This window comes from Neolamprologus multifasciatus, chromosome 19, assembly GCF_963576455.1.
Source record: "Neolamprologus multifasciatus chromosome 19, fNeoMul1.2, whole genome shotgun sequence".
NCBI lineage: Eukaryota > Metazoa > Chordata > Actinopteri > Cichliformes > Cichlidae > Neolamprologus > Neolamprologus multifasciatus.
The window spans coordinates 11,096,540-11,117,121 of record NC_140457.1 but is presented as its reverse complement, the minus strand read 5'-3'; the positions used below and the strand labels follow the sequence as shown (position 1 = coordinate 11,117,121).

Below are 20,582 nucleotides of genomic sequence, written 5' to 3'. Positions count from 1 at the left end.
CTGCTGTGTCGCATCGCCGTTAACCATGTGAGGCATGAGAGGGACCTCCCCATTCAGGAGGGGGGGCGGAGCCAAGTCCAGCGGAATCTGGTCTGTCATCATCATTGTGACGTACATTCATGGAGAAATTGACTGAACTGCCCTACCTGGGAAAGTACAGAAATAAGAAATACATCAGTTACGAGCATTCATTCATTCATTTAAAAGTCTGAAACTTCCTTGTGCTGAATGATTTTCTTTGAAGCTACTGTTGGCTATATTTCAAACATTCAGCTAAAAGAAAAGGCACATTTCTTGTCTGACCAGATTTTTAGTTTCAGACCATCAAACCTACTTTTTGGAAAGAATTGTTGGACATTTTTGGGAAATATGCTTATGTCCATCTTGGCAAAATGTCTTTCCTTTTTATATTGACCTGGACCAAGAGGACAGCTAGCCTGACTTAGCCACAATGACTGGGAGCGGGTTGAAGCAGCTAGATAGGCTCCATTTTAATGTAACACAATCCACCGACAAAGCTCCCCAAGTCACAAATTAAGTCTAGTTTGTTTAATTTTCACATAAACTGAGTTATAAAAAAGGCTTTGAGTTTTTTATGTTAAAGTAAACTTATGAGCTGCTGGATGTAGCTTCATTCTGAATGGGCAGACACTAAAAAGACATTGACTTTCTACTAAACTCTCAGCAACAAATATTTAACCATTTTGCAATTAAATTTAAACCTAGACTGTGCCCCACCTGTATTTTGCCAGCCTCCCAGTGTGTTTGCATTAGTGTTTACTGTGCAGATTCCTGATTAACAAAGCAATTTTCCACTTCATGTGAGCGTGAAAACCTTCTTGAGGCACTTTTATTAAATTTGCCTGCTTTGTTTAACTGTAGCCAAAACAGTTTTTATTCCTATGTGGATAAGATCTTGGATTTTTTTTTTAAGTGCTATATTTCTAATAACAGAGGTAGAGGTGAAAAATGATACAACGACATATACTCAAAGGAATAAAACTAGAATGAGCTACAACAAAGAATTTAAAAAGTTTGCAGACAAGTGCAGAGATAAAGCAAGATTGATTTTAGCAAGTATAACACAAAAAATACAGTTTTGCATAAGAGAAAACAAAATAGACACGTAGAAAAGGGGCATTATTCCACTGTTTCAGCTCACAATGAATTTGCACAGGCATATCAGCTTTCATAAAATACAACAAGTCATATCATGTCAATATAAAGGTAAAAGATTAAAGAGGCAAAGGAAAACGGAGATTAGAGTGAGAGACTAATTCAAAGCTCTTCACCATCAGCAATAGTCTGGTAAAATAGAGGAGAGATTATATCCTGTTTGGAGGATTAATTTTTTGAAAGAAACACTAAATGAATATGGTCTGGCTCTTATAGGTGAATAAGGATAACTGCACCTGCTCGTAGCTTTGAAAATATAACACAGAAGGCGAGCATTTCATGCAAACATGCAAAGAGGCTGCAGGAGTGGGAAGTCTTTTGAGGTCTTCTGAGGTCAGCTGTGTTGGCACTCTTTGCAGAGTAACTGGGAGCTAAATCTGGAGATGGTTTCTTTGCTTGCATAATAAAGCGGTAGCAGTAAAACCAAAAAGCATAACTATGAAAAAAATAAAAACAACAACCAGTGCCATTCATCTTAAGTGGAAAATAACATGGCATCACCTAAACGGCTACAGGGGGAGAATTTAAAGGAAGCCAAGCGACATGTGTCAGCCGCGCACGTGGTCTTCATTAGGGCTGAAAACCAAGTGGCAAACCCTAACCTTAACTGTCAAAATGTATGTACTTCTACGTACACACAGCGAAAACCACGTAGATAAACACGCAAGTGTACCACTGAGGTACAGTTACATCACCCATGTAACTCGTGCAGATGGGGGAAATATATACACACCCACAACAGGTAAAGCCAGGAACCCCGGCCAAAATATTCTGCAAGAGCAACCGAAGCTCACACATAAACACATACATAAGCACACACCTAAGCACACACATACAGACGTGCACAGGTTCATTGCCAGAGGTGGATTTCTCAGTGACGTACGGGTTTAAATTTAAGGCTGCTGAGTGAAATCGCAGCTAAGGAGCTACTGACTAATGGCTCTAAGCTGCTATTAGCACACATATGATACACATACAGGATCAAATACTTTAAGTGAATGAAACCTATGAGATATCCATTGCACTCACTCACAAGATCGCTAAAAGGACTGTACAGAAAACAGCTGCATGTTATTGTGCGACTTCTCTTTCAGCTGGTCGTCTTCTAGCACAGACAAGGTCACTAGAAGGGTTAGTGGATCATACAGCTGTGGCTCATACTGTCGCATCATTAAAAACACACTCACACCACTCTTTGAACACAGTTTTAGCAGTTTTCAATCTTTCTCTTCTTATTATTCTTAATTTTTTTTCTTTGTCTGTCTTTAACTGTCTTTCTGTCTCCATCTGAGCCCCGTTCCCAGCTCAGCCTGGCCATCCTGCGTTGAAAACACACACACACACACACACACACACACACACACACACACACACACACACACACACACACAGTTTTGTCCAGGACACATCACAGACAGATGGCAACACCACTGTCGGCTCTGCCAGGAAAAAGAAGAGCGAGACACAGAAGCTAGCAGAGGGGAAGAGAGGGGATAAGCAACTGTAAGATCAGCACAGATAATAAATAGAGACAAAACTAGGTGAAGTACATTCCAGTACATGACCTTGTGTTCCTAAAACAAACTCAAAGTTCCCAAGGAAATTCATCGCATGCAGAAATGAGATTCTAATGTGCATTATGTGAACGATGCAAATAGAAACCTGGCGTTGGGTATCACTTGCAGGAAGTGTTTTCTGCATAATAGTAGAATTTTCAACTGGAAAATCCACATTCTTTAAAAAAAAAATACAAACACAAAGAAAGTGTTTGAGAACTTTTTAAAAAATCTTCCTGAGATTAAGATGAGAAGATGAACACCAATTTCACGTTTCTGTCTCGATCTGGGGCCATAAGACTTATTAGCTTAGCATAAAAAAACGAAAGAAGGTGAAAACACAGAAACCAAATGTAACAAAAATTGACTAACAAAATTCAAAACTGACATATTTATTCCTTATAGACTGTAAAACTAAAAAAAAAAGATCTTGTTATGGTTTATTATCAGCAATAACAGGATCCCTACATTAAGTCTATGTGAGGGTCATTTTTAGACACCTTTGGAGGTAGAAATACGACATGAAAGGTATCAAATTCCTCCTCTTGCAAAAAGATGCAGTTAGTTTATTTTCCAAAATGTCAAATTATTACCTTTCGTTCACAGACCAGCCTGGAAACAAATACAATGGTGTTTTATCCAGCTTACAGATGTCTTATATCATTTCTTGGCATTGACGTTTGCCAAATTTAAACACAACCTTTTTGCTGCAATTTGGAGCAAGTGATGTGTGAAATTACATAGTGTAGAAGCAACTTTATGAAAAAATAAAAAAAAACTCAAATCTATTTCCACTGTGATGCAGGCTTCATTGTTGATTCTGTAAAAATCGCCTCAGACACACAAGAGAGGGAATACGCACTTTGTTTTGCAACTGTTGCATGTTGCATGTTGTCGAACAAATCTCATGTACATATTTGGAAATCTAATGCAATGATGAATGAATAATACCCTTTGTTATACAGTGGAATCATTACCAGGCGCATTTAGCTGCTGACAGCTTCAGACATCACTGTGCTCACACTCACACACAGTTATACAAACACAGTCGGTGGTTTCTGTTCCCCAGAGGAATGTAGGAGGAATAAGGTGTTGATTCCCAGCGGGGATAAAATGTTAAATTGAAAAATTCCATCTTGAATCCAGAAAACAATCAACCACTTGTCCGTTTGTATGCTTGTTTGTGTGTGCGTGTGTCAGTATGACAGAAAGCCTTGTGTAAGCATGGAAACTGCCTCTCCAACATAAAGATGCATAGAGTAAAACATACTCTGAGCTGAGATATATACACACTCACACAGTAAAGCCCCAGATATTCAGGGGCAGCACTGACCTCATAACTTCAGTCATTACTCATACAGTCATTCATCATTCACACACACGCCCAATGACTCCAGTTTGTCCATCCTGATGAAGCATAATGGATATTCACAACCACCTAACAGACTGTCTGATTTACTTCCAGTCGTCTGCTTCACACCTCATTCTCCCTACCATCACTTACACAGCCAAGAAAATCTAAACATACACACACACATTTGTGTAACAGACGCAGGTAAAATCTCCAGAGCCTGGCATTAAATCTTGTCTTGAAAACAGCTACTAAAGTCATCACATTAAGCAAAAAATAAACCCCATTCAAAGAGTCCAACAGAGAAATTTACCTGTCAGCAGAAAGTAGACCACCAACTTCCACTTCTCTTTTTCCTTCTATGAATGAATTGCCTATAAACAAGAATTTAAAAAGGCACGATGAAACTGATCAGCTCTACTTCTCCATCTTCCCGAACCGCATTTGTTTGTGATGTAAAGAAAATAAAGCAGCGGGACTGAAAGGGGTTTCTCCAGGAAAGTAAAAGAAGCCACAGGACCTACATTCACTTCCTGACTGTAAATATCTACTACTTCTGCTGCACAAACTGACACTTTTATTCCTCCAGCTGGGGGAAGAGAATCAATGTCATCCTTGTCCTGGTAGTCATCTTGCACAGCAACGCTAAATCAGTGTGTCTGACTCGTCAGCTGTTAATGAAACTTACCAGACACATCCCCAGCCTTATATAGTAAAAGAGGTTAATGTTGTAAAAACCTTTAGTCTTAATAAAAGCTGAGCTTTGTGTAACCAAAGAAATGAATATTTTGACTAACTGTAAGTAAATTTGCACATTACCTTGAGCAAAACAACCTTGCTCTAGAAGTTCTGGCTTGTTATCTTTTTATTTGCCTTCAACTCAGTTCTGTCCCAAACATCCAGATTAATTTATCAAAAGTATAATCAGAAATTTGGCATTGGCCTCAGTGTAAGTCACAGCATACTGATAGATGTAATGCACTACAAATGGGTTTCTTCTAAAATTAACTAAAGGTTCAGCTTTTAGTCAGTCTTTTTAAAAGCACATGATGCGCAGTGACACATGACTGACACCACAAGTCTTTTTTAGACATGAATGACAAAAAGAGATAAGTAGTGATTTCAGACGCAATCCCACAGTTCCCCAAACTACTATCATCAAGGGACAGGCAGTGGAGGAGAAGGCAATCTACACGTCAAAAGACTTGGGCAGGAAGCAGATTGACTTTTAAGAGCCGTTTCGCATGAACAGTTACAACGTGGCCAGAAAGAGATTTTCTATCATTCTTACGACTGATCACAGTTTGTGCTGGTTACAAAACTTGTTACACTTCTGCTTATTTTTAGATGATCTCAGTTTAAACAATCATGGCCCAACAGCTATGATAAGAACACCGAAAGTAACCAGCATTTGTGCTGACCTGGATAACGGTTTGTCACACAAACTAGTTTTGCACAGTATTTCCCAAAAGAAAGAAAAACGGAATCTCAGCACTATTATCCAGAACAACTCTTTCAGGTTCTCAGACAGTTCAAGCTGGTTCAGGATTTTGGTTTTTTGATTATTTGTGCAAAAGGTGTCCTCCAGCCAAAGTAGCAGTTCTCACCAAACTGCAAAATACTGAGCAGGAATCTGAACTATGAAACTGTCTGACACACTTATCAAAAATACCAAATAACGAGAAAATGTACTGAACTGTCTGGGGGGATTTTTTTGAGATTTTGTTTTGTAATAATAGCTACGTTTTTGGAAATTCAGGTTTCAATTGCTTTCTCTTCTTCTATAGAACTTGACTCTTGACTGATTGGAATTAATATTTAGGTTTGCTATATTGAACTATGTTATTTATTTATTTATTTAAAATAAAGTCTTACAATATTCCTCAGTACATTTATCATGTTCTAGTTGTGACAGAAAATAATATTTAAACCAAAATTCACCTTTTATATTCACATCTCATTTATATTGTGGTATATCTCAATATCAACCGATATTGAAAAAAAATAAGACGTTAGGCTTTTTTTCTCTCTATATCACAAATTTCAACTGATTTTCATGTTGCTGAAGTTTAAAAACCTCATCAAAACTTTTTTTATTTTTTTTCCTCGTGACAAAGGTGTTAAAATGAGGCATGCATATTTACTGTACATTCACAACAACAGTTCCGTTAACAGCCAATGTCAGGTTTGCCCTTGCTGTGTGTGTATCTAAATATATAAATAGACATCATGTGACCTAACTTTCTAAACATCAGCTGCTGCCTCACTTCTGTGTTTCTATTAGGGATGGGAATTTTATTTAAGGTGGAGAGGACAACAACAAAAAAACCAAAAGTCGAACATGAAATATCGAGAGGAAGAACTGAAACTTAGCTGTGCTTGTTACATTTGGAAATGTTACATTTGCCGAAAGGTATCAGTGATGACCTGTGACAATAGTTTCATAGGAGGGTATAATACGTGAGCTCTAAACGTTTTGTATATGCATTTTTCAGAAGTTTCCTATATAAACAAAACATAGATTGTGCTATTCATTTGCTTAGTACAGCACAAGCATATCTACATCTAGATGTGTATGTAAATGTGATAATGAAGAATAGATAAGAGAGAAAAAGAGACGTGCAGACCTAGTATCTTCTTTCTCATGCTGGGTGTGTTAAACTGAGGAATGCACTCAGGTGTCAGTACTTAGAAACTAAATGAATGAGTGTTCACCGCAGTGCACACACAGGATCACACATGCACACAAAACAGCCACCACAACTGGGATTGGTCCAAGCCTTTTAAAACCAATCTTATCAGTTGAATCTGTGCTGGTTTTTAATACACACACAGATGCATTGATACAAGCTTGTGCGTTTGGGCAAGGGGGGGGGGGGGGGGGGGAGAGACTTCTACATATGGTGGGAAACTGCCACAAACACCACTCCCATTCAACCCCAGCTCCTTTTACAAAAGGTATTCAGTCTAGGAGAAACCTGCTCTCTCTCTCTTTCATCCTCTTTCTAATGCACACACACACACACACAGAGAGAGAGCAAGAGAGAGAGGTGGAGTGAAGGGGGGTGCAGGGAAGGAGAGAAGCAGAGGGCAGAAAGAAAGAAAATGTGGAGAGGACGGCAAAAAGGAATGCTGTGATTGTGCTTACACACACAAACACACACACAGGAACACACACTTGGGAAGGACAGAGAGGGGATTTATAAAAGATGAAACCTCTTTTGGGTCCCACATTGGCCGACAGCTTGCTGCACATATGCAGACAGTGTGCTTATGTGAGGGAGGGAGCAGCAGAGAAGCAAAATTCAGAGTTTCAGCTTGTTCTTCAAATTGCCTGCATGCATTTGGCTTGCATGTGTGCATGCCTTTGTGTGTGTGTGTGTGTGTGCGCGCACACTCTTATAGCTGAAGTCCTCTTGCCCTATAATTGCAGTAATGATATGTCATCCACGAAGACGAACTCTGAACGGGTGGATTGGAATGCAATGGACACATACAAGCGCACACACGTGCTGCACTTCATACCGTGTATGAACAAGCTCCTCTCCAAACTACCTAAACTTAAACCTTTAGGGCACCTTTTTTCCTTCAGAACAGATGAGATCCGGCACCTAGAGAAACCACATCTAATGGCAAGCTAAACCAGCCAGATGCTGCATTTCACTTTTAACGGGTCTCTTTTAAAACCCTAAATCAGGCAAAATTTACCTCAATGCCACAACATACGTAGACATTGCTATAAACAGTGTTGGCTTTAGAAATCATGACAAATAACAACATTTTAGGTGAAAAAATGTGTCTGCTACACAACGCAACCCAATGAAAGTAGAGAGAAAGTAGCCAATTCCAAAATGTGTGCATTTAGCAGCAGTATTCCTTAACTACAAGAAATAAAATAAAATTAGGATTATCTGTAGAGAAGAACTTGAATTTTAATGCTGACCTGAAAGCTTTCTTCAGCTTCACCAGTCCAGGCTTTTACTGTCTCTACTGCGACAATTTTTCTTTGCAATTTCTGCAATTTTTCTTGCCACATCCCCAAAAAACATGTGCATTTAAGCAGTCCTAGCGAATACCAAAAGAGTGTCCAAGGTTATACTGCGGTCACTGGGTTCAGATTGCTCATAACAAGAGGCAGATGAGAAACTATTAACAGTTTGCAGTTATTCATATGAAATACAGGAATGCTGCTCCTCTTAATGTCAGTGTCTGAGGAAGTCTTGGACTTTATTACTATGTTGCATAAAAACATCACATGCTTGTCACCGTTTCAAACCTTGAATAAAATCATTCTTTCTCTTTCATTTTCTGTCTGCCTGTATTTATTTCTGTTTCCTCTGAATGCCAGGCATACTGCAGATCACCGTGCAGCCAGAGTGTAGGCAAGTCAAGACTTGGAGCCTGGTAAATGATGGCCTCAGCACTTCTTTCCTCATTCCCTCACTCACACTCACACACACCCACACACACACTGAGCACCCTGAGCAAAGCCTTTCTCTTGTGTCATCCTCCCATCCATGTACCCAAATACCCAATGCACATATAAGGCCAGTAACATAGGCAGCAAACTAATGACTCAGTGACTTTAGATTAGTCTTCACTCTCCCCCCATGTGTCCTCATAAACTGAGGCTTTTTAACTCTTAATAAATTGCCAACTCTAACACAAGATTTTTTTAAACTTTTTTCATGGTCTTATGTTACAAACCAAGCAGCCATATATGGTTCCTCAATTCACCCAATAAAAGGGTTAATGGAAGGAGTTCTTACATGGTCACTCAAGTTGACAGTGTGCATGCTGACCAACTTCAGATAACTTGAATTGCAAGATATGTAATGTTTTTGCCTAAACTCATCTACTTCTTTTAAGAGCTAATGCACCACAAACTAAATCCTTACACCTTTAATCTGCATGTTGCCACACAGACTACTTGGGTTCCTAAGAAGTAGCTCAGCCCAGGAGTCCAGGATTTGACTCTTTTGCTAGGCGCTTCCTGGAAAGACCCCGCCTTCCTCGCATTCCACGACCCTGTCAAAATACGACTGTTGTTTCCAACTGGCTGATGGGAAGCTATTAGCTCTCCTTATAGGCTGTTGCCGGAGCACTGGGCGGGGAAGTAAAAGCTGATCTCCAAGAAGCGGCAGCCCATTCCCAAGGAGAGAATTCAGTTACATAACTGTGCACATTAGCACACACAATGTTAGGAGAGCACCCTCAACACACAGTGGAACACAAAAAAGTGTCTAAGAGAAAGAGAGGTGAAGAAACATAGGAGTTAGTGCCGAAAAAGACAGACAGGAGAGAAGCTGAGAATGACTAGAAGGGGGGAAAGGGAGGGTGTAGGTGAGGCATCATTTTTCCTTGGGAACAAAATCAAGAGGAAATGGCTATTTTACACTCAGGTCAGGAGCTGTGGGAGAGGACTTCCAGCCAGGGTGTGTGTGCGTGTGTGTTTGTGTGTCTCTGAGCAAGACAGAGAAAGGTTAATTGGTGGATGGTGGAACATCACTTGCATCAAGCTTTAAGTGGCAAAGCAGTGGAATGAAGAGGAGAACTGTGCCAAGAATAGAGCACACCGACAAACACACACACAAACAGCTGAGACGGGCCTGGAGTTTAATGAAAAAAATAGCAATTTTGGTGTTATTAAATACATATAATCTGTTGCTTATTTACAAAGGGAGGTATTGATAGTAATCTGTTAAAGTAGAGAAGGGCAGTACAGGCGGTGTTAAAGAAGAAGGGGTGGGGGTAGTGATAAGACCAGAGAGGGGAGAGAAGAGGGGACTGAATGGGGATGGGTAAAAACAAGGAGAGACGAGACTGAGTGTGTGGTGAGAGAAATGTGTGGAATTCTAATTGTGTTATTGCTGCAGAACAAACATTAGTCCTGCCTGTCATTCCGCAGACAGCAGGCTGTGAGAGACTGTGTGAGTGAAAGAGATGGAGAGGGAGAGAAAATTGAATGAATCCGGCAAATTAAGGGTCAAGCCAAGAGTTTCAGACAGGCTCTCCACTTTTTCCCCGGCTATTTATGAAGGCAGAGTGTTTACAATCAGCTCTGTGTTGCTCTGGGAGTTATGTGTTTGCTGCTAGCTTTAGCACAGCACAGCCCGCTCCAGCAGATGTGTGCATCTGCCTGCAAGCCCTCCCTCTTGCAGCTGTACGGCTGTGAGTTGGCCTTGTGTGCGTGATTTTGTGTGTGTGTTTGTGTGCTTGGGCTAGGGGCCAGTAGGCAGTAAACCCACAGTAGAGGCCTGACAGTCCAACGCCTGCCACGTAGCACCGACGTAACTTCAGAGGAGAGAAGATCTATATCCAAAAACTCTCCTGTGTGTGAGAAAAAAGGTGTATGCGTAAGAAAGGAACTAATAAATTAAATAATGTGGGTCATTGTCTGGGAGTCAGAGTATAAACAGAGGCATTGCAGATAGCCATACACAGAAAGACAAAGTGACTCTGTGATACCATTCATCCCAGTCAGATGTTTCCACCAATTACATCAGCCAAGACCGCCACTCTCTCGCTCTTGTCTTCCTGCTGAGAGCTCCTTTAACTTAAAGAAGTTAGTGGCCTCAAACTGAAACTAAGAATTTTGAAACTGACAAGATTTTTTTGAGAGCGCAGAAATGTAATTGGCCAGTGTTACATATGATCCATTTTCATAGCTGTATCCAAGCAGCCCTGCAGCCCTGAACTTGCTCAGGCATCCCTCGACAAATGAGAGCACAACAGTTAAATGCAAAAGTGACAGGACATTAGCTTGTACATATAGCCCATCGACTTATTAGTACAAACTAAAAGGGTGATGTTGTAATATATCACTGTGCAAATAGTGCATCTAATAAGTCTGATACACCCACCGCTATCGAGTGGGCATGAATATATACCGCCTCCTTCACGCTCCCTGCAAACCGAAGCAAACTGTTTCAAGGAAAAGTGTGGAATATTTTCCAACCTGATTATCCCAAAATTGGCCAAAGTTCATGTGCCAAATTGTCATATGATGTCAAAAACAAACAGTTTCCCACTTATACTGAAAATACTTAATTAGCAGTTTCCTTTTTGCTTCAATATAAAATAAACACAACGAAATAATATGCTGACATATATAATAATTTACCAATAGCATAATTAAACCAGTTTTTTTTTGTCCTAAATAATGACATTGAGATGTCAATGTAAATGTAGATCAGTTTAAAATACATCAGTCTCCTTGATTACAAATAATCATCACGAGCCCTGGAAAAATAAAACATATTGGCGGACGTCTTATAAGAACATTCTGTATTTTGTTGGTGTTTTTGTGTGTTACAGAGGAAGTGGCTATTCTCCCACAAGCACATGAACATGACTCACTCTTCTTCATGCCAGCGCTTCTAGATTTTTCTTCTCCATTTGTCCTTTTCTCCCCTTACTCCTCATCTCTCTTTCCCTCTGTCATCCCTCCCTCTCTGCTGTCTTCCTCCCATCCCACAACAGTTAAGACTTTTCCCCATCAGATCCAAAGAAGCTGAGGATTGAGCACTCAGCTCAAGGACAGCTCACAGCAATCTCTTTCCTAACACCTTGGATCTCCAAGGCTCAGTCTGGCCACACCGGGGAAGGCCAACCTACAGGCCAGGAGACTAAAGGCTGAATTGGTCTGACTGGTGGGCATGACAGGCGTCATACACACAGAGGCCGTCTGGGCGCTGGCTTAACATGGCTAACCTGCTAATGCCCAAGTTAAATGGAAATCAGCAGATTAAAGTCCACCTACTCCTAAAACCCAAAGATTATTAAAGGTTAAGAAATTCTTGTATGTCTTAAGTCTCAAGTCCAGGTTTTGCAAGCAAGTAATCACTAAACCTTATTGATCTTTACCTTTAGGTAAGACTGCATACCATTTTCAGAAGTGTTTTACTTTGTCAAACAGTTCTAAACGCAAAGACTACAAGAGAAAGACAAAGTCGAAAAAGCGACAGAATAATGAAACAAAGCAAGACAGCGCTGGAGTCAATAACCGACATGCGTTTTATAAAATTATCCACATTGCAGACTTTCAGCAAAACTGATAAACACACTATTTGCATTTCATTTACATCTCAGATCGGCCAAATATTATGCTAGCATGCCATTATAAGACACTAGCTCCACACTCTCATTCATCTCTCATCCACTACCTCTTCTCATTTTTCCAGGTTATTGCCATGTAATGCAGTTGGATCCGTGTAATACAATGCTTTAGCATAGATCAGATTCTTTGCCTGCAGAGCTGGATCTTCTTCAAGTTGATGGATTAGATAGGGCTGGGTGTGTGTTGTATACAACTTTTGCAGTTGCATGCTTTTTGAGGCTCAGCTGCTGATTCGCACGAAAGAATCAGCAGCTGATGAACAACAGTTAAACTTTGATTTCCGTGCATCATGTACTCCCTCCCTCATCTCATCTCATCCTGGGCCCTACTTTTAGCTTTAACCTGTTGCAGCACTCCCCTGCCCCTGTTCCTCCCCCTCCATTCTTACCTCCCCACACTATTGGCTCAACTTCTCAAACAACCCCTCAGCCTTCAAAAGACAGCCGCCCATTCAGAAGGTTTTGGGTTAGAATGGGGGAGGAGAGCAGCACAGACTTGTGGAAGTTTGAATGGTGGATGGGAGGGAGGTGTGGGGGGCGGGGTATAGGTCTCTGATTCCCGCTAAATTGTCCCACATGGCTGAGCGTGCTTAGTTTAAACAAACACAGCCACTTCCTCCTCACTGCACACATCGAGCACACAGACAAGCGAGCATGTACATACACACACACGCACAATACACACCAACAGGGTGCACAGGCATGCTTAAACTCCAGTATACACAGCATGGGCACACATGAACATAATACATTGTATACCCTAGCAAGCAACAGACAATACTCTTATTCTAAAACTCCAGCCAGAAAAGACAGAAAAATTATTTTTTTTTACATTAAAACCAGCACATTTGTGAATGTGTTAAAAACTGCTCCTGTGCATATTTATACCTTATGACCAATATTACTAACTAAATATTACTTACTTGGCTACTTTGGCAATCAATTATTCAAAAGATTTTTCCATTTTATTTCAATTCATATTTCACTCATATAGCAGTAGTTCACCATAACACTTGCCTCAAGGCTAAAGCACACCAAAAATGTATTGATTTCTCAATTTTTCTTTCCCATGTTTTTCATATTTAGTGAGTTTGGTCTGGATGTCTGATGATGTCAATGGCAAAATACCTCAATTTTTTAAAAAAATGAGTTAGTTGTGATATTTAAACACGCTGTAGAGTGTTTAAACATGAGTATTAACATAATTGTATTTAGACAAGTGAAAATTACTTTTTCTTCTTTTACCAAAGACCTAACTTCTCTGTCTTAAAGACTATGTATTTCAATGAAGTGACCTACAATCATTGTAATTAGCTCTGCATTACAAACGGCCTATGAAGAGAGGTGAAGGAGGACAACCGCAGAGTCTAGACAAAGAGCGCACATTCAATGCCAGTGGACCTGCTCCCATCCAGACCTGCACACACAGCATGTCTTAGCCACTAATGCTGATCTCCATCGAGGCTGGATGCCATGAGTCTTAATTAAGACAGCCATGCCAAGTCAAGAAGTGAATAATTCTACTCCCCACCAACCACCACCATCCCCCCTATTACACACACACACACACAGAGAAGCCTAAACTCTCATTTGCAGACGGATGAGTGTGTAGATGCAGACAAACCACCAAGAGAGACTCAGATTTTATGGGTCAGGAAAAGCTTGCTCAGTGAGTAGTGTGTGGATGCCTGTGTGGGCGCTGAGATAGAAAAATCATTTAGTCACACCTACACGAGAAACCTGTTGTGTACTTGTGTTTATGAATGTGCATGTGTGTGAGTGTGTGGAAGAGAGAGAGAGGAGGGAGCGAGTGCACGCATCAGTGTTAAATCCATTAGAGGAAAACTGAATTGGGCTGAAAAATGAGAGAAGACACTTCTGGGAATCGCAAGCCAGTTGAAGGTGTACATACAGTCACTTGCTCCCTACGATCAAACACGCACACACTTATAACACCCCTCCCTACAGCTTGGGGTCACAAGGTCACATTCCTTCTCTTCAATCAGCCTCAGGATTTCACACACTACTTTGGGGAGGGGAGAGAGGGGATGGAGGGGAGGGGGTGCTGTGTCTGTGGATTTCAGTATGGAATATTTTATTGATTTGTGTGTGATCCTGCTTGCAGGTAAGGGGAAGAAAAGTTAAAGAAAACAGGTCTGAGGCCATGTGTGCACGAAGCTTAAATAATTTGAAGATGCACTTTTCAATCATTTTTAAAAACACCCTCTTAATTAGACTTATAAGTTATTAAGGTAACTAGGTCAAGCAGTTAAGCATTTCTCGTTGTTACAGTTTACAGGTGCCATTTGTAACACACAATGAAAACTAGAGTTGTTTTCACGGATATGTCAATGGCCAATATGCTCTCCTCTGATCAGTTTCTCACTGGTCAGGCAGCAGCAGGTCTCACTGCTGCATCATCAGTAGCTTTCGAGGATTAATCTTTCACATTTGAAAGCAAGAGGAAGAGGCCTGCTATGAAAAATGGAAAGAGACATTCCCCTTCTCGTCCCCGTTCACTAAACATTTAGTCGGATCGAGCTTCAAAATAACTGGTGCCATGTCAAATAAGTTGTCACAGTTATTCTAATTTATTAAAACAAACGGTCAAAAAGTCAAGTGTGCACCTTGGAGCAGGAAATATCACAGCTCAGCATTCAACATGACAGATCGTGTTAAAAAGACAGGCTAACCTGTGGGTGTTAGCAGGCTACGTTAGCATCCGTAGCTTGAGGCTTTGAGATTTATCATTTTTACATTTCGCTGATAAATCTAATATTCTTTACTGAGCATTTATTTCCTCCTTTTGCTGAGCCCCAAACTAATGGTGAGCAACATGGCCAAAAGATCACAATGATAACATCAGTGTTTTACAAGCAGTGTGGCCATTTAAGCTTACGTCGAGCTCAGGTGTTGATGAGCACTAGGATTTGCACTGATGTTAGGCATTTTTACACATATACAGTGGGGCAAAAAAGTATTTAGTCAGCCACCGATTGTGCAAGTTCCCCCACTTAAAATGATGACAGAGGTCAGTAATTTGCACCAGAGGTACACTTCAACTGTGAGAGACAGAATGTGAAAAAAAAATCCATGAATTCACATGGTAGGATTTGTAAAGAATTTATTCGTAAATCAGGGTGGAAAATAAGTATTTGGTCACCTCAAACAAGGAAAATCCCTGGCTCTCACAGACCTGTAACGTCTTCTGTAAGAAGCTTTTCTGTCCCCCACTCGTTACCTGTATGAATGGCACCTGTTTGACCTCATCATCTGTATAAAAGACACCTGTCCACAGCCTCAACCAGTCAGACTCCAAACTCCGCCATGGCCAAGACCAAAGAGCTTTCGAAGGACACCAGGAAAAGAATTGTAGACCTGCACCAGACTGGGAAGAGTGAATCTACAATAGGCAAGCAGCTTGGTGTGAAAAAAATCAACTGTGGGAGCAATCATCAGAAAATGGAAGACATACAAGACCACTGATAATCTCCCTCGATCTGGGGCTCCACGCAAGATCTCATCCCGTGGGGTCAAAATGATCATGAGAACGGTGAGCAAAGATCCCAGAACCACACGGGGGGACCTGGTGAATGACCTGCAGAGAGCTGGGACCAAAGTAACAAAGGTCACCATCAGTAACACACTACAACGGCAGGGAATCAAATCCCGCAGTGCCAGACGTGTTCCGCTGCTGAAGCCAGTGCATGTCCAGGCCCGTCTGAAGTTTGCCAGAGAGCACATGGATGATACAGCAGAGGATTGGGAGAATGTCATGTGGTCAGATGAAACCAAAGTAGAACTTTTTGGTATAAACTCAACTCGTCGTGTTTGGAGGAAGAAGAATACTGAGTTGCATCCCAAGAACACCATACCTACTGTGAAGCATGGGGGTGGAAACATCATGCTATGGGGCTGTTTTTCTGCCAAGGGGACAGGACGACTGATCCGTGTTAAGGACAGAATGAATGGGGCCAAGTATCGTGAGATTTTGAGCCAAAACCTCCTTCCATCAGTGAGAACTTTGAAGATGAAACGAGGCTGGGTCTTCCAACATGACAATGATCCAAAACACACCGCCCGGGCAACAAAGGAGTGGCTCCGTAAGAAGCATTTGAAAGTCCTGGAGTGGCCTAGCCAGTCTCCAGACCTCAACCCCATAGAAAATCTGTGGCGGGAGTTGAAAGTCCGTGTTGCTCGGCGACAGCCCCAAAACATCACTGCTCTTGAGAAGATCTGCATGGAGGAATGGGCCAAAATACCAGCTACTGTGTGGGCAAACCTGGTAAAGACCTATAGTAAACGTTTGACCTCTGTTATTGCCAACAAAGGTTATGTTACAAAGTATTGAGTTGTATTTTTGTTATTGACCAAATACTTATTTTCCACCCTGATTTACGAATAAATTCTTTACAAATCCTACCATGTGAATTCATGGATTTTTTTTTCACATTCTGTCTCTCACAGTTGAAGTGTACCTCTGGTGCAAATTACTGACCTCTGTCATCATTTTAAGTGGGGGAACTTGCACAATCGGTGGCTGACTAAATACTTTTTTGCCCCACTGTAAATCGGCTTGAAAAAAAACTATAAAGAAGTTCAAAAACAGGGAATAAGGAGCCAGGAAAGTGTTATTAACTAATACTGATTTACGAGTTCAGCTTAAAATCGTTCATCGCCGTCTCTTTCCTTTTGCTGTTGTTGCACATATGCAGCTCCACTGTTCTGTCTGAAGTTTAAGGAACCGCCCGATCTAAAACTTTCCTGGCAGAAACCTTGCACACGATGACCTTTTGGGGTAAGATCACTCTCTAAGGTCACAATCTACAGTGTGCATATGGCTATTTGGATACAAAGCCTGGCATTTCTAGTCGCACAAATCCCTGCTTCATGGTTTTGCTATGATTTCATTCTGCTGACTAAACATGTTATTTCACGATGCTTTCCACTTTCCATTACTCTTCAACCACAATGTTTTCTTCCGTTTAAAAAATAACTTCTGACACTTCCGATATAAATAATTCATCCAATGTGTCACAACCAATCAGTTTGCTTAGTTCATGTGATAGTTTGGACTATTGGGGCTGTTTCTTTGTTAGTTTTAATGACAGGATCCTCTAAGAAACGGATCGGAAGTCAAATTAAGATTCCTCCTCTTCACCCTTAAATCTGGCCCAAATATATCCTCCATGTGAAGTGACAACATGTGAAGCACTGCCACACACACACACACGCACAGTTGCATTAATCATACATACAAATAATGATGGTCACATACATACATGATGGTCACATACATAGAGAGACAGACATACTAAGAAGTCTTATATGAGTTCTAATTTTGGTTCACAACATAAAAGAAACTGAAAATAACTAGTTACAGATTCAGTTCCCCACTTCAGTGCACACACACACACACACACACACACACACACACACACACACACAAGAGACTTACCAACTGCAGATTTAAGACACTTGAGATAAACACTCAAAATGCTCACAGCCAGGCATAAAAACAGCCATTAACGACTGGCGGAACTTTCCATGGGCCTGCCAACCAGCAACACCAACACGCCTGGCATGCTAATACAAGCACATAAAGTTAACTGAGTGTGTACATTTCATGCATATGTGTTAAATCAAGGCTGTGTCTGTGTCTTTGTGTGCATATATATATAATTCTTCTTTGGCTCTCGGAGGAGGCGGATGCACTTTTTCTCCTCTCCCTTATCTTCCCTGCTTATGTCCTTGTCTAGTCTCGTGGGTTTTTTTGTATTTTTCCCTGGAACATTCTCTCACAGTCTGTTCTCTAAACCTAAAAGAGGAATTATGGATTGAATCAACTGGTCCCTGAATGCAATTGACACCCCTTTCTCAACGAGAAGTTTGGGCTTGGGTGAGCCTGAGTGCTGAAGATATCTACCTATTCTGAACCATGGTAACAGGGTTCTGGCGGATCGGAGCTGGCTTGGCCCTGACTTATCGAAGAATTAAGAAAGCGGAACCGGCTGTTCAAACCCCCACAAGGCTGCCTGCTGGGATTGGAATGATGGGAGAGGCGTGAGTTTCTCAAAATGGGCTCATTGAGTCAGCACGGATAAGATCTTGGAGAGGCTACGGCTGCTGTGAATACTCAGAATAAGATCTCTGACTGCAGACTGGATACATCTCGGAAGGGCTAGCCCGGAATAACATCTCTGGGCGCAAAATTGGATGACATCTCGGGGAGGCACACTGCCGTGAGTTCTCTGAAATCGGCTCCTTGAGCACAAGAAATGACAACATCACAGAACGCAAGTATGGCGAAGCTCGCAGCTCTCCAATGGGAGATTAAGAGACCAGTGTTGGACTGTAGAACTGCTTTGAAATTCATATGAGCTATTCGCACTAAAGTAAAAAAATAACATCACTTCATCCGGATACCCTCTCGGCACCAGCTACAAGGCCGGAGCTGAACAAAACACCCTGATAACGACTGTGTTTAGTCTGTTCCTTCCCATTCCATGCAAGGCCACCTGGGTTGGCTGGAAGACTGTTTACTTAGCCTGGCAGGGCGAAGGACACTGTCTCAGCTGAACTATGGAAACGCACACACATACATATACTGATACTGATAAGCACTCACCGACGCATCACCCTCCCTACCCCGGATCCAACGCCACCTCCAACGCTTACCTCCCCTCTGATGTGGACATTGGGTCAGTTGGAGGCGCAGTCGAAAGATTGCAGCGGTCCCAGATCAGATGTACACACTGGAACTCTTTCCCATGTTGCTTGTCTGTGTTTATTGTGCTATGGTGTGTTGATATCTGTGCATTCCTGTATTATCCTTCTGTGTTACACATTTCGATGTTTTTTTCCTCGCTACCTAGCCTGACCTGTCTCCCCAATGTGATGTTTGTGTATTGTATGTACGGTCGGCAAGGTCTGTCATCTCGGTTGTGGGCAAAAGACCTGCAACTGACAAATAAAGGCTATCTCATCTCATCTCTCTCATCATATATTATATATATATATATATATATGCACAATTAATGTCTTTGGCCAGCTGACTGTGCATGCTCACACACAGGCATCTCTTCAACAAGCCATTTCTATGGATGATACCGCCTAGGGCCTGTGAAAGGGCAAAAGGAGGGCAGGGTGACCGAGAGATGGACACCTCATTTGAATCATTCAAACTTTTTTTTTTTTTTTTACCTCAGATACTAAGTTGATGATAAATTTGGCAGCCGGCCTTCTTGTCGTGAAACTTTTACCTCTTTGTCAAAATTCTTTGACTCTATCACGTTAACTATTAGTCTGTGTCTCAGCAGGTGAGATGTTTCAATAGCACCAGTTGGTAAAATCAAAGATTTAAGCGAGGGCACAAGTTGAATCATGTGCCAGTATTGCTGTGCATTGAAATGCACGTAAGGTATTCGAATATACGTGGCTCAAATTTCTGCTTGTGGCTTGACTGGACGTACTGTTCCAGCTTATGCGTCATCCACCCTCATATAGAAATATGGCTGCAACTAATGATTATATTCATTAGCTCTGCTTAAACAAAGGGAGAAGTGAATCATGTTTAACATTGTTCACGTGCAGTGATGCTTGGATATCAACAAAAATTTGCTAAGTTACTAAAATGGTACATACGCTTAATTAACCATTATAACTTTTTTTAAGTGACTGGTGTAAGGGTCAAGCTAGAGTGTATTCCATGCAGCACACTGGCAGACACCAACACACAACGTTCAGTGTGTAAAACATCATAACAAAGGGAAAATGACTTGTATAGTTTCCAGGTATATGCCTTGAAATAGCTTTTGCCTAACCAGGAGTCTAAAGGGGTTATGAAAATGACCCAGGTTAACCTATTATTTAAATTACTGACAAGAAAATAACCATCAATCATTTAATTCATTAACGAGCTCCTCGTTTCTTTTAACTGTCAAAATGTAATAAATCTGCTGCATGAGAACAACAGCTTGTTTTCATTTTTTTAAATGCCATATTAGGTTGTTTAGTTTAGTCATTATAAAGATGTTTACTTAAAAGTGAATGAACACTGTTACTATTTTCTTTGCAAAAAAGCATTAAGAGGAAGTTCAATGACCTTTCATGACAGTCTTTGTAAATATTTATTTCCAAAAATATTCATTCAGTTGCATCACATTTGAGAAATCCTGTCTGTCTTATTTTAGACTGAAACTCTGAGACTGAGATTGTTTGAATTATTTTATCAAACACTACGATTAGCAAAAGAAGAAGCCAAGAGAAGAGGAAAGAAAAAGGCAATGGAAAAGGGGATGGGAGGGAGGAGATGGGGGGAAGAGAAGTTGAAAGGCTTCTTTCATCTACGTCTGAATCAACTGTCAACAATACAGGAAATT

General features: G+C 41.0%; 1 protein-coding gene across 2 annotated transcripts in view; it reads right to left on the bottom strand.

The window, feature by feature from the left end:
• The window catches only part of fndc3ba (fibronectin type III domain containing 3Ba), an 86,522-nt gene that overhangs the window by 61,741 nt on the left and 4,199 nt on the right, over positions 1-20,582 (bottom strand). For both annotated transcript variants that reach the window (XM_085144109.1, XM_085144110.1), the window contains exon 2: positions 1-146. In XM_085144109.1, coding sequence (XP_085000235.1) covers positions 1-117 — 117 coding nt within the window. In that variant the 5' untranslated portion in view covers positions 118-146. The remainder of the gene's footprint in view (positions 147-20,582) is intronic.